The following is a 27,536-nucleotide window of genomic DNA, read 5'->3' as shown; positions in this document are numbered from 1 at the left end:
GATGGGCGGCTGCGCGTGCGCAGTCGGAGGCGGGCGGCGGGGCGCGGTCTGCGCGTGCGCGGGCGGCGCGGCGGCGGCGGCGACGGAGGGGCCCTGAGAGAGAGAGAGAGAGAGAGAGAGAGGGAGGGAAGGGGCAGCGCGGCGGAGCGGGGCGGTGCGGGCACAGCGCTGTGAGGCGGCGGAGCGGGGCCGGCCCCGGCCCTCCTGTGCGCGGCATGGCAGCGGGCGCGGGGCCCCCCGCAGCCTCCCCCGGGCCCGGCGGCAGGAGGTGGAGGACTCCCGGCCGAGCAGCGCAGCGGCCCGTGGGTTAGGCCTCGCCGCCGCCCGCTCCGCATCGCTCCCCTCTCGAGGCCGCCGAGTGCGGCTCCCGCCGCCGCCGCCGCCGCCGCTCCCCGTCCCTCCGTCCGCTCCCTCGCGGTGGTGGTGGGGGGGGGGGGGGGTCTCTCGGGGCCGCTCCCCCCAGGCTGGATGAATGTGGGAGAAGATGGAGACGAAGACGATCGTGTACGACCTGGACACCTCCGGGGGGCTGATGGAGGTGAGGGGGCGGCGGGGGTGGTGGGGCTGCAAAATGGCGAGGGGACCCCCCCCCCCCCCCTTTTCACCTCCCCCCCCCACCCCGGCCCCGAGCCCCGTGGCCATAGAAGGAAGTGCGGCCGCTCGCCCAATCCCCGGTGGGGGCCCTGCCGGGCACGGACGGGGCGGGCTCGGCCTTATCCCGGCCCCACCGAGCCGTGCGCTATGGGGGGCGGTGGGGGTCAGAGTGCGGGCGGCCCTCAGAGCCCTGTGTGTGTGTGTGCGTGTCCGCAGCAAATCCAGGCCCTGCTGGCTCCCCCTAAGAGCGAAGATGGGGAGAAGAGGAGCAGGAGGCCTGAGAAGGAGCCCAGGAGAAGCGGCAGGGCCACTAACCACGACAGCTGCGATAGCTGCAAGGAAGGAGGGGATCTGCTGTGCTGCGATCACTGCCCCGCCGCTTTCCACCTCCAGTGCTGGTAAGGCTCCGCGCTCCCGCCCTCCGGGTCCGTGTCCCTGCGGTTGGGGCCCCAGTTAATTGCCTGCCTTGGAGCGGGGGAACCAGACAGAGCTGTGAGCCCCGCTGTGCTCCGCGCCCACCACTTCCCCCCTTTAAAAGCCACCGATCCGCACCTAAAACCTCATCCATCCGGACGCCTTCACGGCGTGGGCATGCTGACCCCGGGCCCGCCTTTCTTTCTGTGCCCAGAGGCCTAAAGGAGAAGCCAGGCCTCGGTCTGCCCGCTGCCTTCCTCCCCGCCTGCGCCCGACTTCCCCTCCTCTCTCCTCCCGACACATCCCCGGTCTCCCCCATGAGGGGATCGCCTCCCCCCGTCCCAGCCTTGAGGGGATTCTCAGTGCTGTCCCTGCGCTGGGCCCGGCCTTCCCGGCGCTTCCGTGCTGCAGCGGCTGCTGGGAATAATGGAGGTTGCTGTCTCTGTGTCTCCCTGCCTCACTGTTTACAATATGGCGACCTTCCTTTAAATTATATTTTTATTCTCAGCGCCATTTTGGCTGCATATGTGACTTCCAAAGCCTTGCAGCGCTTCCTGAGTATCTCAATTGTGAAAATACCTTCCCTGCAGAAATTCAGGGCTCCGGACTTTTCAGATTGGCTCGGCTTTATTTCTTTCCCTCCTTTTTCCTTCCCTCCTGATTCCATAGACGCACTTATCTCATCCGTGGGGGAATGACTGCTGTGGATTTCGGGCTAGCCGGGCTTTCTTGCTTGGAGTTGTGCAGCTTGGTTGATAAAAGCAGATCTTTTTGCATGCAAATCTGGAGCTGGAGGTGCTAGTGGAGGAGGCGGCTGTGACTCTGTTCGGTGGAGGCTTGCAGCAGGGAGGGCTCTGGGGCCTCACCTCGGCCCTTCCCATGCACACAGCACAAAGCCAGCCCTCAACTTTCTGCAGCGGAGTTGTTCACCAGGAGATGCGATGGGGGCTGCAGTGCCTGTTCTGCTGGCTCAACAGTTGACACAGGCTGAAGGTTTGTGTTAAATTAGCACAGCCAGAGTGGATAATGGAGTGGAGGAGGGAGCGGGGCGAGTCAAACAGCTGGAGCTCAGGCGTACCAAGTATTCTTCCTTAGGGGAGATTTTTTAACCACATTCCTTTCTCTCTTTCATGCTTTGGAGCTTTTTGTGTGTTACCCCATTACAGCTGTCTCTTTATATAGATATATTTTTTCACCTATTTTACCCTCCCCCATTTGCACGGTGGTTATGCCGCGTTTCTCTGCTAACTGCAACTCTCTGAACACTTATTAAACTGATTGCTGATACCGGGAAAGCTGAGTGTGCGGTCGCAGTTGTGCAGGGAGTGTCCCGTTAGCAGCACACAGCCAGACCAGCCCAACAATGCTGTAGCGAGCAGCCATGACATCATCCCTCCTGCCCTGAGGAAGTGCTGCTGGTGGTTGGGCACATCCTCTGCACTTACTAAAATGACACCGACTTCTTATTTTCCCTCCGACCTTCTCTGTGAGCTTAAATTTAAGTCTTTTTTTTTTCCCCCTTACGTTAGATGTAGTTGCTTTACACTCGAGTGTTTGCTTGCAGATGCATCCCAAGCCTTCTCTCGCAGAGGCTTCACGCTTGGGTTTTCAGATGGAAGGGCTGTGACTAATGCTGCAAAGTTTAATTGACTCCGAATCCTGGCTCATCCTAACTGTAAATGGGTCCGTTCTGTGCACGGTGAAATCTGGCTATGATTCATGACTTAATTTGGCAAGATTCTTGTAGCCAGTGGGAAATGCTCATGTAAATCAGCCTTCTAGAGAGGTTTGGCTGTACTCGAGTTGGTTAAGTGATAATTACAGAGATTCTTTGGTTAACTAGTCACCCTTCAGGACAGAAGCAGAAGGTGCAGCTCTGGTTATTCCTTCTCCCTTTTGTTGTTCACTTCTTTGGGCTATCACTGAGTGAGCAGCAGAAGCCCCAGCCCTGCCGAGGCCTTGGAGCAAACCAGGTTGTCTCAAAGCGATGCTTAGCTTTTATATCCATGTTTTCTTCCCTTCACCTTCTGCATCTTGCATAAAGTCAACTTCCGTTCAGGGTAGAAACTCGGGCATAAAGGCAGCACTTGAAACTTCCTCTCTGCCTTTTTTTTTAATGATTGTTTTTCTTTAAAGAATAGCAGCTGTAATGCAGTGTTTGCTGAAGTGATCTTTGTGTAGCAGTTTAGCTATACCGGCTGAATTGTGTTGGCAGCTTAACTGTTCTTTTAATATTTATTGTCAGCTTTCGTGCTAGGTTGCATTTATTATCTGTAAAGGGGGAAAAAAAAAGAGGGCATTTAATTGGCCAAGGAATTGTAATCAGTCAATAAAAGGGGAGGTCAAGGTGTGCTCAGCACAGAGACAACCCCAGCTGTGTCCTCAGAGCAGTTTCATTTCTGCCTATGTGGAAACGATGCTCCGTGGCACTGTGCTGTGTGAACCTGCTTGCTCAAAATCCCGCAGGCTTCCAGGCATCGCACCTCTCTGATGGGAAATAACAAGCTGTGTGGATGCACAGTGGGAATGGCTGCTCTCCTAGAGGCTGAAGGGCCGTTGTGGTTCAGCTGTTGGGGTTTCAGCTCCTCTCACAACACAGAGTCGCTGCTTTGGTGTAGAACTCCAGGTACTGGTGAGAGGGTGCTGCAGATACAAGGGCTGGTGGGAGGGATACAGGGATGTGCAAAACCCCTTCGGGTTCAACACCTTTGGGTTAGTATCACAGACAGGTGATTGTCTTCAGGTTTGAATTTCTCCTTGAAAACAGTATGTGATTTTTTTAGCTCCAAAGTCTGCCTTCGGTTGTGCTATTTGCCTGGATCCTGCTGTAGTGTCCTGGGGCAGTGTGTGTTTTCATTGTGATGTTGTCTTAACTCAGGCCCCTGTGTTCCATCTTCACGCATCTGAAAAAAAAAGAAGTTTTCTTTTCCATTCCTTCTGTTATTCATCCCCATTTATTATCTTCCTCCTCCTGGGTTTGTGATTGTTCAAGTTCCCCTTATTTTCTTACGCCTGTTTGCAAAGTGAGTGATGTTGCAAATTCATTACGGCGTCAGCAGAGGATTAAAAAGATCCCTGGGAGAGGAGAAGTTTAGTTAGCAACAGGGGGAGGGGAAGAACACAGCCCAGCCTTGTGCTTCTTTTCAAGCCTCACTGTGTGGAGGAGCCCACTTGGAGCTGCTCACCCAGCAGAGCACCGCTGTTCACCTCCCTCTTATGATCGTATGGAAGCATTGCTAGCATGGCAGAGTGACCTGAGCTGCCCCATCCCCACCAGCTGCCCATCACAGCGAGCAGACAATGCCATGCAGTGATGCTGCCCAGCAGTGTGCTTCCCTTTGCTGCATCTGTGGCTCTTCTGGGAGAAATACGCCGTGTCCCCGCTGGGTCCTGCAAGCCCCATCAGCCTTACTGCAGCACTTGCCTCTTTATGTTTATATTTGGAGCGTTTGGCTCCGTTTCCTCTCTGCTTTGGCAGTCTTCTCCCAAGTGCTGTTGTCGAAGAACTGGAGTAACAGAGCTGCAAAGAGAAGAAGATGAAGCTGGGCTAGCCTGAGTCTTGCATATTTTCTGTGAGTCACATCAGTTCAACTCTTTGCACGTAGAATGGAAAAAAGTTGTGTTTAACTGTAGGACATTAGTAACTCTTTCCTTACTGTATTCAAGTCTAAAATGTCCTGCCTTATCTTGGCGTCTGGTCTAGCTGTGATTTTGCATAAATATCCATTCTTTGTGAAGGCTGAGGAGGAAAGCATTAGCCTGACTATTGTCTTTGCTATTCATGCCCCTCAGGTGATGCTTTGGTCACCTCTGGCTTTCAGGTGAAGCTTTGAAAGGCCCAAAGCATCTGCAAGGAGCAGCGGGATGGCCAGAAAGTTGCCCTGCAGGCTGACTTAGCCCTAGGAAAAGTGGTAAGCTGGGAAAGCCAGCAGCTATTGTGCATCTCTGCTTGTGGTATTGCAGTACTGTTGGGGCCACTGTAGTCTAGATCCCGAAGCAGAAGGAAGCAGTTGCTCTGGCCTGGTTTCTCTGTGCAGAGGGTGTCACTGCGCATGTGCCTGCAGATGTGGTAACATGATCGGTCTTGGCAGTTCTCTGAAGCAGAGTTGTACCAATGAAATCTTTTGCTCTCCTTATTTTCGTCCTAAATCTCTGGGTGCAAAACCAGATAAGGTGAAGCTAAATGTGTGACCTTAAGCTGAGGGTACCAGGAAACCACTGACAATAAGAACTTCATGAATTAATCTTCATGTTTTGCGACCAGCACATCACAATCCTCGCCTGCTTGTGTTAAACCGAGTGTGAGCACGTTCTGCAGCGTGGACAGGAGAGCAGCACCCACACCACATTGTGGGTCACAGCGGTGAGCTCACAAGGCGTTGGGATGCTCTTCATATCAACAAGGGGGATGATGAACTGCTTCACTTATGCTTTGTCTTCAGGCACAGCCCAGCGTTAGGTTGAACATCCATAATCCAAAGGGCACAGTATGAGGCTGTTAATAAAGACGGTTCTCCACTGTCTTGTCTATTGGCTTGGGAAGGTTCCACATTCATGTTGAGTGGGACTCACAGAGCTCAGAACTCTTTTTTCCTGCTGTTGTGGAGTTGGTGTTTGAGTTGCCCTGAGAAAGCTGTGCTGGTGGCAGTGGCTCATTGGGAAGCAGTGCGCGTGGCCTCGTTAGCTGCTCCTCCTGCTATGTCAGACCTTAGCTGTTCCTCCTGCTATGTCAGACCTGCAGGCATGACTCACGGGAGCGTTTGAAAACATGGAAAGGTCTTCCCAGAGGAATTCCAGCTCCTCTAGGCATTTGCAAAGGAAATTCTTAATTGGATTAGATTCATAATGCTAATCTGCTAATGACTGTTTGTTATGGAGATCTTAGTGCTATCCTGTAAATATATTCACCTTAATTTAGCTCGCCTTGTGCCTTTTTATCGCACACCAGCTCAGTGCTGTTAAGATTATACAGCTGCCTGCAGATCTTACAGCTGGGAATGGGAGAAGGACCACTGTGGGTAGAACACAAAGTGGTGTAATGCTCTCATAATTCTCACTGCTCTCCGTTTCCCAGAGCTGCTTTAGATGGGGTAGGAAAAAGGGATCTGCAGGTGTGGATGTTAAGCTGTGTTGGTTCTACACTGACTCTGGTACATGGCAGGTTCTAGAGCCTTTCCTGTGCCCTGGAGGCCTGTTAGTGGTCAGGTGGGTGGCAAGGAGCTGGAATCCACTGGGATGAAAGCAGTTACTTACAGGAAAGAGATGTATCTTCCCGAAGGCAAGTGTTGCAAAGTCTGAGCCTTCAGGGAACTGTTGAAATATAAATCACGTGTAAGAATGACTACCTGTTGTTGGTGGTTTTTAACCACTCAGGAAGTAAGCTTGGACTTCAGAAAATGCTAATGTATCTCCGAATATAACATGGCTTTGTTCTAGGGATATGGAGTGCTGGATTCAATATCTTGCCACGTTGAGTTACTGGCGAACCTTGGGATTTTACGACGTGGTCAGAGGAGGCTTTTTCTTAGAGCAGCCCCACAGCAGCTCAGCGCCTGCCCAGCTGTTGGAAGGAAGGCTGCAGTGACTGTGTAAGCTGAGTAAAAACAGTGTAGTTCCTTCCCTTTAATGAAGGAGCTGACGGGTATCAGTAGTCAGGTGGTTCCATACCCTTTTAGGGTGTGGAGTAAATGCTTCCTAGAGTCAAAAACAAAGACGGAAAGGAATGCTATAAATCATTCGGTGTGTCAGATCTCCAGCACAAAAAGTGTCTCGGGGCAGCTGGGGGGAACTGAGAGCCAAACCCAGCACCAACCTATTTCTGCTGACGTCTGCTCTGCACGAGTCACTTGAAGTAAACTAGATGGAGCTGGAGATTACCGACTTTGAACCCCACAGAAAGCAGTGGCCTGAGGATGCAATTTGGCAGGCTGAAAACCCCATGCTGAATTCCTGGCAAGCGGGAGTGATTGGTGTGAAACACCTGCCTGCAGCCACTGACTTGGGGCAGGCATCACGTGAGCTTCCCAGAGATCTGAGGCTAGAATAGCAACGGGAGCAGGATGTGAAGGTGATCGGGAAAGGCAGAAGGGATTTGTACCCTCTCTTAGGGTTTATTACCCTCTCTTAGGGGCTTTTTTGGGGGCTGGGAGTGGAGGGATGTTTGTATTGCTCTTCATTTCCCTTTCCTCCCCAGCATTCTTGGGAAAGCCTAGGCCACACGTAGGTGTCAGAATTGTACCTCACTTGTGTCTGTGTGGAACTGAATTCATATCTTTGCTTTTATGGTCTGTGTCTCAGCTTCCTCTGATGTGCTGCTTTCTCTGCTTTTGGTCTCTCTTTGCCACCTTATTGCTTCCGTCCTTTCAGCCCCTCTCCTTTGAACACACTCAGTATCACTGGGGCTGAATGCGTTCACCTTTCAGAAACCTCTCAAACCCGTGTTTTCATTTCTTTTCAGTAGAGCTGTCTCTTCATTTATTGTTCTTTCGAGACGGAATTGGGTGAACTGGCTCTCACTAGAGCCGTGTTGTTCCTCAGCCCTGTTTCTTTTCCCTGTTGCTTCCCTATGTGTCATCCAGCTTTGAGAAGATGACTTCTAATCTGTTAAGAAGCCGGTGCTATAGAGATCTGAGCACTTAATGATGAATGTGGCCATTGAATTCAGGCTATTGTTACCATTGTCTGCAAGGAGCTGTGCATGGGATAGAATTGGGATGTGCAAAATGTCTGAATTTCAGAGTGTGACCCAAATTTCCCAAAGTCAACAAGTCTTCCTATTGACTTCTGAATAGCAATACAAAGGCAGAGGGTTCACTTGCAGGTGTGCCCCAAGTCACAGCATTCAAAAGCAGCCAAGCTAATTTAGAAACAAAACAACAGCAAACAGAAGAAGACAACTGGAGGGCGCATTTATTTATATAGATACATACTTTTGTGTATATGGAAATTCAATACCTTAAAAACCTGTTCTTCCTTTAATTTTTTTCCTACTGTTAATGAGAGTAATAACTAATGGCTTGCCTGGGGACTGGTCTCTAGGCTGGGTTCTTCATATGAATAGAAGCAAGCAATTACATCAGGGGATCACATGTTTACCTGCGGCTTAACTGCTTTATTGGATGCTCCTGACTGTCAGGTCTGAGGCAGAAAGCTGCACTTCACTGTATATAGGAGGAAGAAAGAGGTGTGCAATGAATGACGCACTGGGATTTAGCATACCTGGCGACACCAATGTTAGCATACCTTTATCTTTCCTTGCTTGCTTCTCGCTATCTGGCTGTATCACGGTGTTTTAATCCTGCCTCTGTTCTCTGTCTGTTGCTCAGCCCTTATTTCTGACTCTGTTTGAAAGGTAAGTGCTGAGCAGAGGCACTGCTGGCAGGTGATGGGATGATTGATGTTGTGTGAAATGGCCATTTCTGTTCTCCTTACTGAGTGGCAGCCAAAGCAATCACATGCTGACCTGTCCGGGATGTCCATCTCTCCCTGCTAGATGTACAAACATCTCCCTGCCTTTATATACACGTTCAAGACTTTGACTTCAGAGTAAACAAACTGACGCTGACTGCTGTTAAGCTTTTTTCCACTTGTTTCCTCTTGGGAGGAGAATCTGTACTACAGATAAAAGTACAGCAGCTGATGGACGGCCATTAGCATGGACTGTGCTGCTGCCTGTAAGCAGGTATAACATATGCAACGTGTGAGCCTACCGCAGTCCAGAAAGCTCCAGAACCATTAGTTTGGATGTGATCAGGTCATGTTTAGAGGTCACTGAAGGGCTGAGCTCATGTGAAGTTTGCTGATCCCTGCTTTGGTGCTTGTGTTCAGCAGTAGCATCATCGCTGCTTGTACTCTGAGCATCGGGATGTCCATTTTAATGAGCGGATGGAGTTTGAAGAGCTTGCTGTAGAACTTCACTGCTCCATCTGTAGCGAGGAGCCATCCCGGGTACCAGAACAGAGGGGAGAGCTGTGCACATTCCTAGTAATTACCTTTAGGGTAATGAAGTCTTGCTTCCATCTTCACAGAAGATAGCAAGCTCTGTGACCCGAGACTTGCAGCAGGAAGGTAAGAGAGCTGCAGCACGAAGAACCCTCACCAGGCTGCAGCTGCTGCCTGCTTTGTGCTTGCTGCCTGCTTTGTGCTTTCTGCCTGCAGCAGAGGCTCCAGGCACCCTGTTCCAGGTGTCCTTCTGCAGGGGTTTGGAGCAGCTGTGAGCAGGAGCGTGTAACTCAGGCTTGGTAACACTGTTTCAAAGAACTGGATGTGTAAATGATGCAACCTTCTCTGTTTCTCAATGGATCGCTTGTAATGTGCGGACAGTGCAGTTGGTTTCCTGGTTTGTTTTCGTTACGGCTGCCATTGAGGCCCTGCTGTAAGATGCCAAGGAGCCTTGTTCCTTAGGAAGCCGGTGGAACAGCTGTACCTCTATCCATCACTGGGATAAATAGGATCCAACAGCAGAGCCGGATGTTTCTTCCTCTGTCTTATTGGCAAACGTAACCGGCATCCTTCCTTGTAAGCCCGTCATTGAGTCCTGGTGAGGTAATTAGAAGATTTTTGCTGAAAACAAGTGGCAATCAAAGAGAAGTTCCTAAAGGAGGTTCCACCGGACACCAGGTCGTCCTCCTAGTGCCATTACCTCAGAGCTGCCCATCCCCAGGGCTGCCAGCCCAGATGGCCATTAGGAATGCCACGTGGAAATAGCTCCTGGTTAGCTGCTAACTGGTTCCTTTGAGAGCTGAGCCCGGTTTGTGCTGAAGAAGGTGCCATTCTTTGGCCATTTGTTGACTTATTTGTCGAGGTCAGCAAAGTAAAGAGTAATTCGGGGGCTTTAGACTAACAACGGGCATCTGATCCACGAGAGCTGCAGAGTGTGAAATTAAAAAGCAGAGTGGCTTCGTGCTATTGTTCGCTGCATAAAAATCTCCCGGCGTGCAGATGACTCCTGAAGATTTCATCACAGCCATTGCAATGTTGTTTGTGAAGCTCTGCATAATAGCGAGCCTAAAAGGGCATCTCCTTTGATTTCCAGAGGTTTTGCAGGAGTTGTTCTTGCAGCTGTTTGTGTGGGTGTGAACTTTGAAAGTCGCTCTGTTGTTTTGGAGCTATCTTAGTGTTGGATTCAGAACCACGTTTGTCCTCTGGGTGGGTTTGATTCGGGTCTCACCAAAACCCCATAGGTAAAAATAAAAAGAGCACTGGGCCTCAATGACAGCAACAACAGGAGAGTTGTGCAGCAGAGCAATGTGTGCTTCCAGGAGATGTGCCCTAACCGGAGATCACGTTGGTGCTGCACGGCTCAGGTCCTGCTGGCAGCAGGCTGCAGCGGCTGGAGGACTGCATGCTAATGAATGCCTGAAGGATGGGGGGGAAAGCAGCCCTGTGCTCCTGCCAAAGCACCGCTCCTTACCTCGCTTGTGGAGACCAAATGCTTTGCTGGGATTTCAAGATGAGTTTCACTTAACGCTTACGGTAAAAGGTTGAGGAATGTGGTCATAGCCAGGCAATTAAAACGGCATTCTTCAGCGCTTCCTTGGCTTTATGTTAAGACGCAGGAAACGCTCTTTCCGTGCGGAGGGGCCGCCAGTCCGGGTGCAGCATTCATCAGTCTTTGTTAGTGCAGCGAGCTGCCTTGATGAACAGTTCATTAACCAGGAGAAGCAGAATCGCTCTTTTAATGCACTGCCGTGGCAGTCAGGCCTTAACAGCGAGCACAAAAACTCCGGGGGTGAAGCTGGGAGCTCCAGCCTTGCACTGACACTCATCTTTCCCAGCCCTTTGGGAAGAAGCATTGCTTTAAATGCTGCTTTGTGAGAGCTTTATTTAAGATCACTGTGTGCGTAGGATCCCGTGGTTGTTGTGTGCAGATAGCTCAGCTCTAAAAACAAAACCATCCCAATAGCTTGCACATTTAGGAAGAAACCCCTCCTAACTCTGCTGGGCAGCTCCAAAGGTTTGCTGCGGTATTAATTTGTTCCGTTATAAAATATGTAAGGTGAAGGTAACAGTTAAAACCAATGCCCCGAGGCCCTGGCAGCGCGTGGCTGGCTGGCACGGTGCTGGGACGGGGCAGGCGTGTTCCCAGCCGTCGGGGCACGCACGGCGGCGGCTTCAGAGACACAGATCCAACAGAAATAAACCAAAGTCTGTGGGTTCCTGGTCCCTGGGGTGCTGGGAGGAGGTAGGCTAGGAGGATCCATGCTGACTGTAGTGCAGACCTAAGGGCTCTGTTTTTAGCAGGATTAAACCCGAGCTGTTCCCAGGCCCACCTTGGGACTGAGGCGAGCACCGGGAGCTCGTTGGTTCTGCTCCTCCCAAGCACCCCTGTCCTCACTCCTATCAGCAGATGATTAGTTTGGGGCAGGCATTTGAGGCTTGCCGGGAAGTACTTGGTAGTCAGGGCTTTGGTGCTGTCGTCTAGAGCCTGATCTCTTGTTCATCCAAACCCTCCAGGAAATGAGAAACATAAGCTGCAGGTATGTTGCTGCGTATCCGCAGAGCGCTGCCTTTCTGGAGCGCCCGGAACATTGAGGCCTCTGCAACCCTGCTCCTCAAAATGGCTGCCAGATGTGTTGGCGCTGCACAGCTCCCATGAGCCTGACACCACAAGTGCTGAGGTCGTTACCAGCTCCATCCTGGCGGCGTTCTTCCCTCAGGCCTCCAGCAAAAAGCAGTGCAGGGCTGAGCGCACCGCACGGTGGCTGCGGCACCTTTGTCGGAGCAGTGGCGTGCACAGCATTGGGACTTTGTTTAAACAAAAGAAGCGTGTTTGTTGGGTGTGTTTTTTGAGCCCAGGCTGAAACACCCTGCGTGATTCCCTTGTGCTAGAGAAGCTGCAAGCTGGCTGCCTCTGCTTGCCTGGCTTCTTAGCAGGGCCAGTGAGCTCCGTGCCCATGCGGCCGTGCAGCAATCACCTTGTGACCCAGCTGTAGGTGTCCCTGTTCACTGTAAGGGGGGAGGTTGGACCAGATGGCTTCTAAAAATCCCATCTAGCTCAAACCATTCAATGATTCTGTGTCGCTGCTGCGGATGTGAAGAAAAAGAGCTGCCAGGCCCTATGAGAGCACATCAGTTGGGCACGGGGGGGTAAACGTGCTTAGCAGACTTTGTGTCATTATCTCCAGCATCGATAGGCAGAGCTTTTAGAGGTATGTCTTAAAGGCACGCTGCGTGCTAACTAGCTGTTTATCTGACGGCGTGGATGTTTCTCTTGCAGCAGTCAGCAGTTTGCTGAAATAACAGAACTTAATGATAAAGAGGTGTTGGAAAGTACTCGAGCTAGTGGGATTTGTAGGGGAAATGTGGCATCCAACATATGCTGCTCTGCCTTTAAGGGAGGAAAAAATAGTCCTCCGTACTCCTTCATTTCATTTGCTTTGATGGGAATGTCCTTTTGACGTGATGCTGTTTTTATAGTAAGTACAAGTCCATGTGAGCAGGATGCATCTTGTGCTTCGTAGGCGAGGCAAGCTGCATGTGGTGGCACTTCTGTTTGGGCTGTTTTAAGGTGGAGGCTGATTCCAACCACGAAGTTGGTGTGCCCAGGCAATGGAGTATGAGGAGCATCAAGTTAAAGGAGGCATTAGGGTTAGGGGGAGGTGTACGTGTGGCACGGAAATCACTGTCCATTTCCCTTTGCTGTTCAATACAAAGTCTGAACTTCTGGAGCATTCTGCACGGTGGAGATGAAATGGATGTCATGGAAGACAAACGTCAGCGGTGACAGAGCTGCCCTGAGTCGGGCTACGTGGAGATGAGATGTTCCAGAAATAACAGTACAGCTTTGCTTTGTGTTTCTCTTGCAGCAACCCTCCGCTCAGCGAGGAGATGCTGCCTCCAGGGGAGTGGATGTGTCACCGCTGCACCGTGCGCCGAAAGGTAAAGGCTCTTGTGAGAAGTGTGCTCTGTGCCTCTCAGCTGTCTGTAACCGTATCGTCTCTCTCCTTCATGTCAACCTACCAGAGTTGCTCTTCACACTCATACTTACAAAGAGCTTTGGGTAGAAAAGGCTTCAAGAAAACCAAAGTGTACTGATGAGACCATCCTGATCGTTTTAATGTTGTTGCCGAGAAGCACAAAACTGAAGCACCTGAGATGTTTGTGTCAGGCTGTGCCTTTTAAACTGCTTTCCTTTCCTCCTGTTATGGAAAGGAGGGAGAACTGAGGCACAGAGGGAAGGGCTGCTGTGCTGGAGGCGGTGAGATGCCTGCAGGTACAGCAGGAGTCCTGATAATGCAGCTTTAGCATCAGGGTTGTGATTGTGGTTAATGTTTGTGGTTTTTTGTTTTTTTGTGTTTTGTTGTTTTTTTTAAAGAAATGTGACTTCACAGCAATTGCACATCAGCAGAGGGTGAAATCACAGCGAGTTGTGATTTCCTGGGCTGTTGATCAGGATGGGGAGATGACTGGGCGAGATTGTGGCTCGTCTTCTTTGCCTCGGTACTCTTTGTCCAGGAAGCTGTCTTGCACAATGTAAACATCGCTGGGACTACATGAGACTGTGTAACACAGGGTTTAGGAGCTCTGCTGAGCTGCCTAGCAGTTCTTCTCTTGAAGTAACACCCAAAACAGATCTTTTGTTACCGAAGCAATTCCCTTGTTAACGTTTCCAGGGTACTGCTCAGGCATCTGCTGACAGCAAAGATAAAGGTCACAAATGTTATAATATTAATATACATTTCAAAAGCACAGCACCAATGGAAAGACTTCCCCGTATTGACAGTGTCTCACTTTACAGACCATTCCATAGTGATGGAGTAGTTGGGTGCTGGCAGGCATTGGTGGATGGTACTCAGTCACGCAGCTGCCCCTCCTTGCAGAACAAACCTCTCAGTGATGGCACTGTATTGTTTTCCTCTGCTGCAGTTCTCTCTGCCCACCTTGTTCACGAGTCCTGGTGTCAGGAGATAGCAGTGTTTTTTATGTTGTGCTTGTATTCTCCAGCTGACCTTCTCATTCTCTAATGGGTTTGGATGCACTGCCAAGGTTAATAGACTGCATTGGCAATGAATGACCTACTGTGGAGATTCACTGTTGGCTAGCAAAGTAAACAGAGTTGTCTGATAAGACAGGTACTTAGGACTAGATGCTGTGGATCACTGTCCTGATCTGGACTCAAGTACAGCTGTCCTGAGTGGAGAGAGGTGCTCATTTTCTTCCCTATGCTTGGTGTTCCCTTCTGCTGTTTTGTCATCTGTATGTTTTTGTCATCTGCAATCAAACTGCTTTTGCTGGGTCAAGGCTTTAGTGTCTTCACAGGTGAAGTTGTAGCAAGTGGCTCAAGCTATTTCAGATGCTTTCTGCCTTCGGTTGCTTGTTTGTCAAGGTTGATGTGCTTTGTTTGTGGCCTCCATGATAAGCCTGCCTATTCATGTCGTGCAGAAGCGAGAACAGAAGAAAGAGCTGGGGCAGGTAAATGGATTGGTGGACAAATCTGGGAAAAGGACCACCTCCCCAACCAGTGACGCAGACCTGTTGGACAGGTCTAGCAGCAGCATCAGGGCTAATGCGCATGCCAGGATCTTGGAAAGGAGAGCAAGCCGGCCTGGCACTCCCACATCCAATGCCAGCACCGAGACCCCCAACTCAGAACAGAATGATGTCGATGAGGACATAATTGACGTGGATGATGACTCTGCCATTGCAGAAATGGACTGTGGGCAGCCCCAGCTGAAGCGACCCTTTGAGCTTCTTATTGCTGCTGCCATGGAAAGGAACCCAACGCAGTTCCAGTTGCCGAATGAATTGACCTGCACCACAGCACTTCCAGGTGAGCAATGGGTTTCCCAGCGTTGGTGTTGTCTGCAGTTGCATCCTGCTGCCATCTTGCCTTTTTTCCCTCTCCGCTCCTTGATGGTTGTGAGTTCAGTGACTGTGGTGGAAGCAAAAGGTGTCCTGCTGTCCTTGGTTCTCATCCAGCCGTCCAACAGTCCTCATCTAACTGCAGCAGTAGGTGGCCTCTGGTTCCCCAGGATGTGGGGACGCTGCCAGTAGCTCCGTCTGCATTGAAATAGATTTGTTCTGCATTGAGTCAAGTCTAGATCATCCATCTGAAGAATTTTCCAATTGTCCCACTGACTGATTTTAGCTCTTGGTATGAGAACTTTATCAAGTAATGAGTTAATCGTTCCAGTGACTCCCTATGTACTAAGCTTGAAGTATGCCTACCTAGAGCCAATCTCTGTCACTTAAATCTAGATTTAGTGGTTGATAAGAGCTCCTTAAGCAGCTCCTTTTTTGGCTGTTCTGTTTGCTTCTTCCTGAGCTGATTATACGAATCTACCAGGAAGCAAATCTCAGCTGTGTGGGTAACCCAAAGCTTTTTCTTAATTTCCTTTCAGGTACCAGCAAGAGGAGGAGAAAAGAGGAAACCACAGGAAAGAATGTCAAGAAAGCACAACACGAGTTAGACCACAATGGTTTGGTTCCCTTGCCGGTCAAAGTCTGCTTCACATGCAACAGGTACTTAAATCTTCCAAGGAAGCTGTTTGGTATAACTGCACCCTTCATGGGAGCAAAGTTCTTCCTGAATAAAAGGTGACCAGCCTCTTAGCTTTCCATTTTCCTTCACCACTTACTTACGATCTTCTATGCAAATAAGAGAATAATAACCTTTGCTAAATAACAGATGCTTAACGACAAGCGTAGCCATGACTTCTGCAGTATTGCATGGCTGTAAAGGTTTTAAAGTGTAGCTTGAAGAGATTGAGCCATCTTGCCTTCGGTATTTTTCTACTGAGAAAAAAAATCTCAAGTGACGGTGGTTTAGAAAGCAGAGATGTTTGTTTATGGTTCATAAAGAAAGAATGTGAGGAGGTGACCTTTAGGAAATAGAAATATACAGAGAGAGCTATAAGCCCAAGGCAAACAGGAGTATTGTGCTGCAATGGTAAATCTTAAAACTAGTTTAAAGTACTGCTGTGTTTTTTTATGACTGCAGAAAAAAACACACCGATATATCCCTACTCCAAATGTCAGCAGAACCAAAAAGGTACTTTGGGAATCCAGTCGGAGTGAGTTTTCTGGAAAAAAATTGTAATAGCCTGAGATTTCCTTCTGATCTTTTAAGTCTTGCTGTAAACGAAGCCACTTACAACTGCTGCATAAGATCAGCTTGAAAAGTTGCCTATGTGAATCTGGACAGGTGCTTCCTGCTTTCCAGCACCAGCATCTCCTGCCAAAGGACTAAGAAACCCTCGTGTGCTTGGTCAAGTCCTTTCACCTCCAGAAGGTCTTGCAGAGTGTCCATAAGATCAAGTTACAAACCTGAAGCTTAATTTTAGATGCAAGTAACGTAGCATGTGGGATTTGGTGGGGAAAGATAAGCTGATGTGGTTAGCCAAGCTTGCCCTGCACGTTCACTTTATACTCTCTGTTCTGCATGAGAAATGAGATGTGGCTCTCTCTTTGCAGGAGTTGCAGAGTGGCACCTCTCATTCAGTGTGATTATTGCCCACTCCTGTTCCACATGGATTGTCTGGAGCCACCTCTTACTGCCATGCCTCTGGGTAGATGGATGTGCCCAAATCACATAGAACACGTGGTGGTAAGCAGGACTATGATTGCAGTATGGTAACCGGATGCTGGAATGGAACCTGGCAGGTCCATTAAAGGATAAAGTACAACAAATGTAGAACAGCTTCTGAGCTCTCACTGCTCCCTGTAACGCTTGTAAAGCTCCTGCTGCAAGCAGCGTGCTCTCCAAAGGAATATGGTGCTGCTCCCTGCAATAAAATATAAGGATGGGGGAACTCCTTCCTGTAACTGAAGCCGACAGCTCCAAGTGTGACTCACTGGCAGTTTGTCTGGTTTTCAAACTGAACTCCTTAAAGTCTAGATGAGCTTCCAGAATTGTGATACAAAGCAGCACAGTGCTACAAACAGGGGGAGTCATTCTTTGCATGCTTAACCCAAAAAATCTGTCATTCCAAGCTGGTGCTTTCATTTGTGGAAAAGCGTTGTGCTTGAGACTAAATACTCAGGAAACAGGGGGCTGGAACAAAGGGCTTGTGCCCAGAGAAACTGTTCCTGAGAGCACTGACGCTTCTTAGTAGGCCTCTGAGTGCTTTTGTATTCACCTCCATCAATGTGCCCTTTAACAGTAACGGTTAGTGCTGCAGGAAGCAAGTAGTGTAAAGCAGAGCTGATGCTGTACTGCCAGTGCTGCAAGGTGTTATGACAGTCTTAGGGTGCCTTAGTGCCCTGCAGATCTCTAACCACTGTGGCATTATCTGCTCACCCAGCTGAACCAGAAGAACTTGACCCTGAGTAATCGGTGCCGAGTATTTGACCGGTTCCAGGACACCATATCTCAGCACGTTGTCAAAGTGGATTTCTTAAACCGAATCCATAAGAAACATCCTCCGAATCGCAGAGTTCTTCAGTCAGTGAAGAGAAAGGGTTTGAAGGTGAGTGTCAACAAGTAGGTATTGGTGAAACTCGTCGTGTGTGCACGGGGAAGCTCTGTTTTTTCCAGCACCCGTGATGCTCAGCTATGAGAAGTGAACCTTTAAATGTAGCACAGGCATAGGAAGTACAACAGAAAACCAACCACAGGTGGCCCTAGAGTCAGAATCTGGGCTGCAGTGTGTTCCCTGTTGGACACCAAGGAACACTTCTACCAGAATGCCTGAAAAATGACATATGGATATCTTAAATGCTTCCCTTTCTTTTTTTCTTCCCTTTTCTTTGCACGATTTTCTTGTGCTGTAGCCACTGTGTTATGCTGAAGTCATGCCTGACCTGAGGGAATGAAACCTATTAATTTCAGCATAGCTGCATCAATTTGAAGTACTCAGTACTTGAAACTTCTAATGTATTGTCTGCAGGATTCCTTTGGGTCAGAAAACACCAAACACAAAGCACAGTGCTGGTTAGGCACTTAATTTAACAAGTCATTCTTGAGTAATTGTTCTCATGTGTGATCTTCTTTCTCTCCAATGTAGGTTCCTGATGCTATAAAGTCCCAATACCGGCTTCCACCCCCGTTACTTGCGCCTGCAGCAATTAGAGATGGCGAGCTGATCTGTAACGGGATCCCCGAGGAACCCTTGCAGAAGCACCTTTTGAACACTGAGCACTTAGCCAGCCAGACAGAACAACAGGAGGTAAATGAAGTCAAAATGCTTAGACTCTGTGTGTAGTTGCTTTGGTACAACAATCTTTTTCCCTTTCGGTTGCAATCAGAGCAGTTGTCAGGGAAACCAGTCTCAAACTCGTATTTCTGAAGGTGATAGCTTGTCTTCTCTCTGACACCCCTTGCCCATTAAAACTTCATTTTGGTTATCCAGGTGAAATGTAAAGCCTCCTCATCTGACACTTCAGGGGAGCGGTGAAATATTCCTCTGGTCTTAACATTGTCAATGAGGGTTTTCTGTCTAGATGTCATTTTTATTTCCTGGCTGAGAGGACATAACTTTCCAATCTGATTATGTAAGGCTGCTCTCTGACACATTTGCTTTTTGTTAATGTCACACTACTGGGCCGCGTTTTATTGCTGATTACCAAAGATTTCTAAATCAAGCTTAAATGAGCATTTAAATCTTGTAGGAAATTCCTTGCTGGACTCCATGATGTGAAGGCCCGAGTCCTGATAGCTCAGGCAGGGTTCTTGTACGTGGTGTTTGCACGCTGACCACGAGGCTTAAAACTTTGAGGAACTCTTTTGGTCTTCTTCAGCCAGGTGTAGAAGAAAAGATGCTCTCATCCCCTGCTTTGGCAGGTGACTGCCTGTAGCGTGAGTTCAGTCAGCATTTCTTTCCATTTCTTTCTGGTTGGAGAGGAGCCCGCGTTAGTGGAAAATGTGGATGTAACTAGCTGAAGAATTTACAACATTTTCAATGCAGAGAGAGGGAAATGTCTGGGAGGGAAGAGCTGCCTGCTGCCTTCCCCCTCCTGTAATCTCAGCTCCCTCTGTTTGCTGACCACTGCACCAGAGATCAGCAGTGCACATCCAGAGCCTTTTCCCCGTGCTAGATGAGCTCAGAGCAGATGCTGGGTGCTGAGCAGCTGGATCCCTTTGGGCCAGGCGAGCCATTGGGTGGTGGAGCTTTGGAGCATGGTCTGCCTGCAGAGCTAACCTGTGTTTTTTTCCCTTCCTCCCAGTGGCTCTGTAGTGTTGTTGCGCTCCAGTGCAGCATATTGAAACATTTATCTGCTAAGCAGATGACTTCGCTTTGGGACTCTGAACAAACAGAGAAGGCTGATATTAAGCCTGTTATTGTGGCAGACGGCGCGCTCGCCAACCCTTACCAGGCAGCTGACAAGGCACCCACACCTTCCCTCTATTCCATGTCATCCTGCACCTCAGGGATTACCACCCAGAATTCCTTGAGTTCCTCACAATCCCAGCAGACTTTGACACAGGAAGACGTCAACTGCAGCTCCTGTCTAGATAAATCCAAGAAGGTGTCTTCTTGTGGGACTTCGAATGGGCCCACAGCCTCTGACATTAAAGTAAACGGTCCTCATTTCTATGGCGTTTCGTCCGAACCTTCAGCACAGTTGACTGACTCCCAGAGGCTGATTGGAGCTGGTAACAACACAATACCTGTTTTGTCTCATCGGCAAACATGGCCCAGGCCCCTCACGCCCCCAGCGACTTGTGGACTTCTGAATCACACCATTGGAACCATTGTCAAAACGGAGAACGTAGGAGGACCCGTTTCTTGTGCACAAAGGGGTTCTGTGCCAGTCACAAGTATGCCTACTTCCATATCGAGCTCCTGTGCCAGCCTGGAGACCACCAGCACTTTGCAAAGAAAGAACGTGCAGACGCAGATAGGGCCGCCGTTGTCAGCAGACCTGCGATCCATGGGCTCCCCTCTGACTGCCACCAGGGCTCTCACCCCTCCCCAGGCTGCAGGAGATGGGATCTCTGCTGTTGGATCCACAAACAGATTCTGTTCACCAGCACCACCTTCAGGTAAGCACCCAGCAGCTGATCTTGGCCCCCCGGGGTAGGGAGGTGTTCAGCTGAGTGCTGTTTCTGGACCTGCAGGCTCTCATTGAATGGGGACTTTGGCTTTCCATGGAGAGCAGGGAGAAGGTTCTTAAGTCTCCCCTGTCTTAGGTTCCTTCCCAAGGAGCTGTGGGATGGTGTGTACCTGAGAGCAGAGTTCTGTCCTCAGCATCAAGGCAGTGGATCAATAGTCCAACTCTGGGAAGCAGCAGCAGATTCCAGTCCCATGGCTGCTGCCTCCCTGTTCTAACAGCTGTCTGCTCTGGTGCTGCTGTAAAACTGCCAGTTGGTTTTAGAGCACAGACGGGCTTTTTCCCAAGCGCTTCTCACCCCTCTGATGCTCTGCTCTCTGCTCTGATGATGGCTCTGTCCCCTCATATTAAGTCTGCAGCTGCACGGTGCTGATGTGCAGGAATGTGACTTGGGAAGTGGTAGTGAGTTCAGTACCTGCCACTCAGCTCACACAGGTAGTTATGATTTACCACTCTGTCCTGGGCTTTACCCGAAAATCTTGATGTAAAAGGTCACAAACCCATTAATCAGTGTAAAACACAGAGAGCTGAAGGTGTGAGGGTATCATCTCTTAATTCCTATGTTTTTGCTAGAAGAAGCTTTCACTTTCCTTTTGCCTCCCCCCTATCAGCCCAGAACTCAAACCACTGAATCCTTTGTGCAGGTTGGGTTTGAAGCAAACAGCAGAGCTGCTCTCTTTGCAGCTGTAGCTGCTCGGTGTGGGTTTGGGTGGAGTGCAACAAATGCAACATCTTATTGTTCTTAAAATTCCTCTTGAGTAACTTCCGAGCTTTAGCTTGTGCTTGGGAGCAGCTCCCAGAGCAGCTGGGCCTCCCTGCTCATTGCTGAACCAACGCAGTCACTCTCAGGGTGCTGGTTTGTGCCCTGTTTGGGAATGCAAGGCTGGGAGGCCTTTAGGTGCTGCAGAGTGATGCAGTGAAGGATGAATTCTGCCCCTGACTGTCACATTCGTACCAGTGAGCCACACCCCGGGGTTGGTAATTGTACAGAAATCAAAAGGTTGAGGCAAACATGTTTTTAATGCGTGTTCAGACCTGGGCAAACTGCTCAGCAAAGTGCTGCGGGTTTAGCAAGCAGTTTCAGCTCTGGGGGCTCAGTGCTTATCAACCAGTGTCTGTAGTACGACATCACTTAACGTCTCTCATTGCTGCTTCTTTGATCAGGGAGTTGGGGGGGCTCTGGTTTTTTAAGTGCAGGATTCCTCTAGAGCTGAAGGAGATAGAGGCTGAAAACCAGTGCTGCGATCCAGGCACACACTGACCTATGTGTGCGGGGAAAAAAACTTGTGGTCTCTAATTGGGGCCCATTTCAAAGCATGGCTCTGTGCAGGATTAGTCACTCTGAGCAGCATGGAAGCTGGGAGCAGCCCGAGGGCTGGGCACGTGGCTCATGGACGTCACGGTGACATATCTTCTCTGCACCGTTTTCCCTGTAGATGGTAAGGTCAGCCCCAGCACCTTATCCATAGGAAGCGCTTTAACTCTACCCTCATCGCTCACTTCAAACTCTGCAGCTATGTTGGACCTCACCAGTTCCCTGAAAGCATTTATGGATGGCGGTGAGTATTTGGTTTATCAGTCTCTACTAGCGCTGTGTGTTTGCTTCCTGGGCATTTTCTCTGCTTAAAGGAGTTCCAGAGATAAGGAAGGGTTGCAGTCAGGTGAGGGAGGGGCAGGATATACATTACCTTAAACATGTCACATATTTCCCTACTTGTAGTGTTGCCAAGGCAGCGAGGCCAATGGAGGGTTTCTGCCTGAAGCTTTTCTTGGGAACAATCGGAATGCTGTTGCCTGGGCTTCTTTCTGGGTGGAATTCACATGCAGGAACCTGCAGCCCTGCCGTGCTGTGGTGCTAGCTGTGCTCCAGAGGCGTTCCCAACATGCACAGAGCCCAGCTTCTCCACGCCTTGTAGCTGAGCAGTCGCCAAGTCGTGATGCTTTCCCAGCTCTGCTCATTACCTGATTGATTCCTGCTTCTGTCAGTCTTCTCCTGGACTGGCTTAGTTTTTATTTGCCTTTTGTTGCACTCGGCAAGAATATCTCAGTGCAGTGATCTCAGGAGGAGGAGGCTGCTAACCAGCAGTCATCCATAGCACAGCGAGGCAGGCTGTTGCCAGTGCCTGTTTCTCAAATGGAGCCATTCTGGCATTGCCTGTGTGATGGTCCTCTTTGCATGGGTGTATCCCAGCTGCTCAGCTCGGCCACACCACCCCCCTGCCATCAGGAAAGGCTGTTGTGTCTCTGCTTCTTCTGCTTGCTGTTTTAGCTGTTGCTGGTGCCAAGAAAACTTGGAAACGGAGGTTAGCCAGCCTGCTTATGCTACCCAAAGGCAGATCTCCATAGGGCTTTACCACTAGAGATACTTCAAAGCTATCAGCAACAGATCTGCTTTTAGAGCTTGTTAGTAATCCTGTCTGAATTACCTTGTTTTGGTTAATGGACCCTGCTGTGAAAGCATGTGACTCAGGAATGAGCATAGAGCTGCTTCAGAGGTGGTTACTGCAGCGGTGCAAAGACTTTATGACTAGATAACGAAGCTTCAAGAGAAGAAGCCAACCCACTGCCCGAAGGGGCAATGTCTGCATCCACAGCCTTGTTCCTTCTGAGCTGAAACAGCAGATTTTCAACCTAGCAGTCCTTGTTGCCCTGAGTTTCTGAGCCCCGAACTTCTGCTTGCTGCCTGCGTTGCAGCCATAGCTGATACTCTCCACTTATTGCTCACGTGAGAAGTAAGAGACCACCACCTGTATGTGACGTTCTCGATGCTGCAGATGATGTTGATCCTTGCTATTGAAGCAAATGGCAAGTTTGAAAGCAGGGCTCTTAAATCCACTGCAGCTCACATGGCATCTGTCCACGAATAACTTTACTAATTGCTTTTTGTTTGTTAACAGAGATTGAGATAAATATGCTGGATGAGCAGCTGATCAAGTTTCTGGCCTTGCAGAGAATACATCAGCTCTTTCCTTCCAAAGCTCAGTCTCTAGCAAGCAGTGTCAGTGCCCATCAGCAATCTCCTGTGGCAAACCACACTGAAGGTAAGAGCAGCCCTAGAATAGCTGGGTTATGTTGAGCTTTATCCTCCTGGCACTTTTGCCTGTTCCTTGAAGGAGATCTTCACTCTTCCTTTGGTATCTGCTTGATGCTGCCTTTCTTACCTTGCATTTCCTTCTCTGGATATCTGCTGACCGGGGACTCTTCCAGATCCCTCTGTTAACTTGTTACACAGTGAAAATACCTTCAGTAATGTGTCAGTGAATCTTCTGATTTTCTGAAGGCGATCTTTAGTGATGTCATGTTCTACTCATCTTAGCACGAGATGGGAAGGTTCCGTTGTTCTCCTCTCCCCATCTTTGAGACAGACAAGAGAAACATGTCTAAGATAAATATGCTGGTCATCTCCACAGGCCTGAGTTCAGCTCTGGTCGTGGGGTTTGGCATTGCTAACACCACAAGCTGCATGGGGAACGTGGCTTCCCACTCCTCCGCATGCAGTCATTCAATTCGATCTGCTTTCAAGCACTAAGTGGAACAGCCTCGCTGTGGTAGCAGTTGTCTGCTCCCCCTTCTGCTGGGCCTGGGGCTGAATATCCAAGATAAGGTCCTTTGGCAGCCTGCTGGCGTGAGTAACCTCCTTCTGAAGCTCTGTGCTTGCCTGCTTACTTGCTGCTGTAGCATCACAGCGTTCTCTGAATGCTTTGTTGATCATCTTTCGAGCACTGCTGTAGGATACAGCACCAGGCTGTGATCAGAGCTGCTTTCCTGCACTGCTCGGAACCAACCGACTTCTGGAAATTCTTCAGCACTCTGCTTCCCAAAAGGCAGATTGATGCTGTCTTAACCCACGGCCCTTTCTGGACAGGATGGATGCATCCAGCTGACTGTTCAGCATTACTGACAGTAGATCTCAAACCTTTTGTGAGCCCTGTTGAGTCAGCAGAGCCAGACAGCTGAAAGGACTCGTGCTGAGGTGGCAAGCTGCACATTTCAACTGTGCCGAGTGCTGCACGTCCAGGGATGGCACTCAGTGCGGCCATTGTTCCTGACATAGGTGACTCCACAAGCAGCCTCATAATCCTCATGTTCTGCTCTTTGATTTCACACTCTTGGCATAAAACTGGCCTGCAGATGTGGTGTCAGAAGAGGCTCCGTGTGTATAAGGGGCTTATCTCCAAGAGACAGCTGCTGAAATCCTGGCAGCCCTGTGTGTGGCCTGCAGTTTGATATCTGTTCCACGCAAAGTGATTTGCTGCCCAGCTAACGCGGCTGCGTGAGAATGATTCGAACCTGGCTGCCAGGAAACTGCTGCAGGGACCGACCTGAGGGTGAAGCAGTGCTCTCAGTGCATCAGTCCATGCTGGGAATGGGGTTAATCCCTGCACAAGGCTGCTCAACCTGTACCTTTCCTGCAGCTTCTCTAGGAGCAGAGCTGTGATGTTGGTGATGTTTCTGTAGGTGGTGCTTTGCCAGCAAGGCACGAGTGTGATGACCCAAAGCAGGAGAGATGAAGAAGGAAGCTAGGAGTAGTGAGCTGCTGTTCTCAGCATGGCTCTGCTGCGTGCTCTGCCATCGCATGGCTTCTCTGGGTTGCTGGGAAGAACAATTCTCCCTAATGATAAGATGCTTTATCTCCAAACATTCCTGGAGGGCTGCAGAGCTGGAGCTGAGGCGAAAGCTGACTGCATCCCCCCTAGGATCTGTGCTCTCTGCTGGCATCGAGCAGCCCGTGGAGCTGATAAGATTGTTCAAGTGCTTTCTCTTTATCTTGCAGCGCAAAGAAAGGAAGTGCAAGCCCGGGCAGTGTTCTACCCTCTGATGGGCTTGGGGGGTGCAGTCAATATGTGCTATCGAACCCTCTACATTGGGACAGGTGAGTAACCTGATGGGCACCAGAGCTGCTCTCAGCAAAGGGAAGAATTGAGGTTTGCTTGTGGGTTTTGTTCCTCGCTGCTCACATCCCTTTGGCGCTCTAGAACGGCCCGGTACCACCTGAATGCTGCTCAGCCCTCCTGCCTTTGCAGCCTCTGGTTCTCCCTTCCCCCACTGAAACTTTGTTAGTGGCTTATCGCAGCATTATTCATGCAGGCCTGGGAGTGCGGACAAAGGCAGTTGCTCCCCTGTTGTTTTGTTAATTGAAGTTTAATTCTGTCTGTTGTTCTCTGCTGCTTGGCGGTTTCTTTTCCTTCCTGAAATGAACTGAGCTTTTTTTTTTGTCCTCCCCATTGGCAGGAGCCGATATGGATGTGTGCCTTACAAGCTATGGTCACTGTAACTACGTGTCCGGCAAACACGCCTGCATATTCTACGATGAGGTGAGAGCCTGAGCCTTTCTTTGCTTGGCATGCATGGCGGTGGGAGCTGGAGGTACAGGCAGCAGGTTGCCTTTGTGTGGTGCTCCTTTATGGGACTGCAAAGTAGGAGCCAAAGCTGTGAATGGTTTCACGGGCTGTGGCAGTGTTTTGTGTCCAAACCCTTTCTGAAGCACAGAGCTCTGCCAGCACGGTTGCCCCGGGCTAAGTGCTTATGGACAAAGACTGACCACAAGTGAGCACGGGAAGAAAACAGCACAGAAATGGTTCCATCCTTTTTGACCCGGCTGATATTTAATTAAAATCTGAGCATAAAAAGAGCTGCCTCTTAACTGCAATCCGGAGCTGGGTTCATTCATTCACTAAACAGCCCGGTCTGCCCATAGAAATGCCAGCGGAGATACAATCCCTGTTTGTGTGTGATCAGTTCTTTCTTCTCCTTGCTCAGAATACGAAACATTACGAGCTGTTGAACTACAGTGAGCACGGCACAACGGTGGACAACGTTCTTTACTCGTGTGACTTCTCGGAGAAGATGGCTCCCACTCCTCCCAGCAGCATTGTTGCCAAAGTGCAGAGTGTGATAAGTGAGTATCCGCACTGCCCGGCCCCTGTTGTGCTGTGGGACCCATTGGAGCTCCTGGTCCTCTCTGCTCAGCTGTGCCCGTGTCCCCCTGGGGATGATGGGTCACCTCTTGGGGCTGTGCTGGGGATCTGTTTCCCTTCCACCTGCTGCTGAGGTGCCTCCATGCTGGAGCTTTGCTCCCGTTGCTCCCCAGCAGCATCCTGACGGGCTGAACCTTCACGGTGCACCAACCTGACCCGCTTTTTATCTTTCCCAGAGCGACACAAAAGCAGGAAGCAGGAAGAGGAGCAGCACGAAGAAGCCGCCGTGATGAATTCGCAGGCACAAGGGCAGCATCGGAAACCCTGCAACTGCAAAGCCAGCAGCTCCAGCTTGATAGGGGGCAGCGGGGCTGGCTGGGAGGGGACGGCCCTGCTCCACCACGGCAGTTACATCAAGCTGGGCTGCCTGCAGTTCGTGTTCAGCATTACCGAATTTGCGACCAAACAGCCCAAGGGGGGGGACGCTGCCTTAGTACAGGACATGGACTTGGAGGACAAGCTGTCTCTGAAACCCCACCAGGTGCCCGTGCTGCGCTCCAACTCCGTTCCCTAGGTAGGAATCACAAGGAGCTTCGGAGATGAGGAAAACCAGACTCTTTGCAATGCAAAACTGTACGAAACCCAGAGGTGGGCTGTTATTTTTTTTTCCTATGGGTTGCCCAGATGAACTGAGCTGCCCAGGCGCCGTTTGCATGAGATGAAGAACCTTTTAACTTTTTTTTTTTTTGGGTTTTATTTTTTATTTTATTTTCATTTTCCTTTTTTCTTTTTGGCTCAAGTTTTAGGGGCATTTGCACATATATTTGTACTATACATTTCATTTTCAAAGGAATAAAACTGCAGCCAGAGCAGCCGTGTGGTGGAGCGAGGGGCTCCCCCGACCGACCCCCCCGAGGCCTCTCTGTGCCACGTCTCCTAACCCCACGCAGTTGTAAAATACTCAGAAAACTTGTTCTATTTTGTGCCAGTGACGATAGTTTTATATTGAAAGAGAAAATACAGTTTTCATACAGCAAAATCTATACAATATCATTGTTTTATTTAATGTAAAGAAGCGCTCTCTCCTTCGTTTCCCTTCCCTTTCCCCTCCCCCCCAGCTCTGGTTGCACTACAGTAGCTACTGTGTATCGGGCAGTGAGAAACGGATCCTTTTCCTGGTGTCCACCCTCCTTTTTGCTTTCGGTTTCTATTTCTTCTTTCGAATAAGGAAAAGCGTTGGATTCTGTGTAAATACATCCGTGATGGCATTCTCAGTGTTTTAAAGCTGTGTACAGTGCTACATGTGGTATGACGTCCCCCCCCCCCCCCCCCCAACTTGTCTATTGTAGCAGCTCGTTTTGTCGTAAGCCCTCTCTGTCTCTTTTGTTTATATGCCTCCCCCTCACCCCCCCCCCTTTCCCCTCACCCCCCCATCAGGCCAGCTAAGCTCCGCTGTACAGAGTAATGGTAACGTTTTAGACTTTACAGAAACTTTCCTGTATTCTGTATATAAAACAAAGAAAATTCACATTGTTTTCTGCCTGTCTGTGTCGCTCTGTAAGCAGGATGGGGGATGGGGGGGTGGGGGGGGCTGCAGCAGGGCCTGCTGTGACACCA

General features: G+C 49.8%; 1 protein-coding gene across 2 annotated transcripts; it reads left to right on the top strand.

Annotated features, from left to right (window-relative positions):
- Positions 1-334: 334 nt before the first annotated feature.
- Positions 335-27,461, top strand: PHF12 (PHD finger protein 12). Of its 2 annotated transcripts, XM_072353661.1 has the most exons (15): positions 335-538; positions 811-992; positions 12,816-12,888; positions 14,392-14,779; positions 15,351-15,471; positions 16,423-16,555; positions 17,253-17,417; positions 17,955-18,116; positions 19,114-19,933; positions 21,438-21,560; positions 22,899-23,042; positions 24,776-24,874; positions 25,234-25,316; positions 25,762-25,900; positions 26,156-27,461. In XM_072353661.1, exons 1-15 carry the CDS (start codon positions 473-475, stop codon positions 26,491-26,493), a joined length of 3,036 nt encoding a protein of 1,011 aa, XP_072209762.1. In that variant the 5' UTR covers positions 335-472; the 3' UTR covers positions 26,494-27,461. The 2 variants fall into 2 exon arrangements, with proteins under 2 accessions (XP_072209762.1, XP_072209763.1); XM_072353662.1 differs by lacking the exon at positions 22,899-23,042.
- Positions 27,462-27,536: the final 75 nt, after the last annotated feature.

This window comes from Excalfactoria chinensis, chromosome 19, assembly GCF_039878825.1.
Source record: "Excalfactoria chinensis isolate bCotChi1 chromosome 19, bCotChi1.hap2, whole genome shotgun sequence".
NCBI lineage: Eukaryota > Metazoa > Chordata > Aves > Galliformes > Phasianidae > Excalfactoria > Excalfactoria chinensis.
The sequence above is the reverse complement of the archived record's forward strand: the minus strand, read 5'-3'. Positions and strand labels throughout refer to the sequence as shown.

Coding starts and splice junctions, on each gene's coding strand:
- PHF12 (XM_072353661.1), top strand. CDS start 473: ATGTGGGAGAAGATGGAGACGAAGACGATCGTGTACGACCTGGACACC. Junction 15,472..16,422: donor GTCTGCTTCACATGCAACAG/GTACTTAAATCT, acceptor CTCTCTTTGCAG/GAGTTGCAGAGTGGCACCTC. Junction 24,875..25,233: donor AACCCTCTACATTGGGACAG/GTGAGTAACCTG, acceptor CCCCATTGGCAG/GAGCCGATATGGATGTGTGC.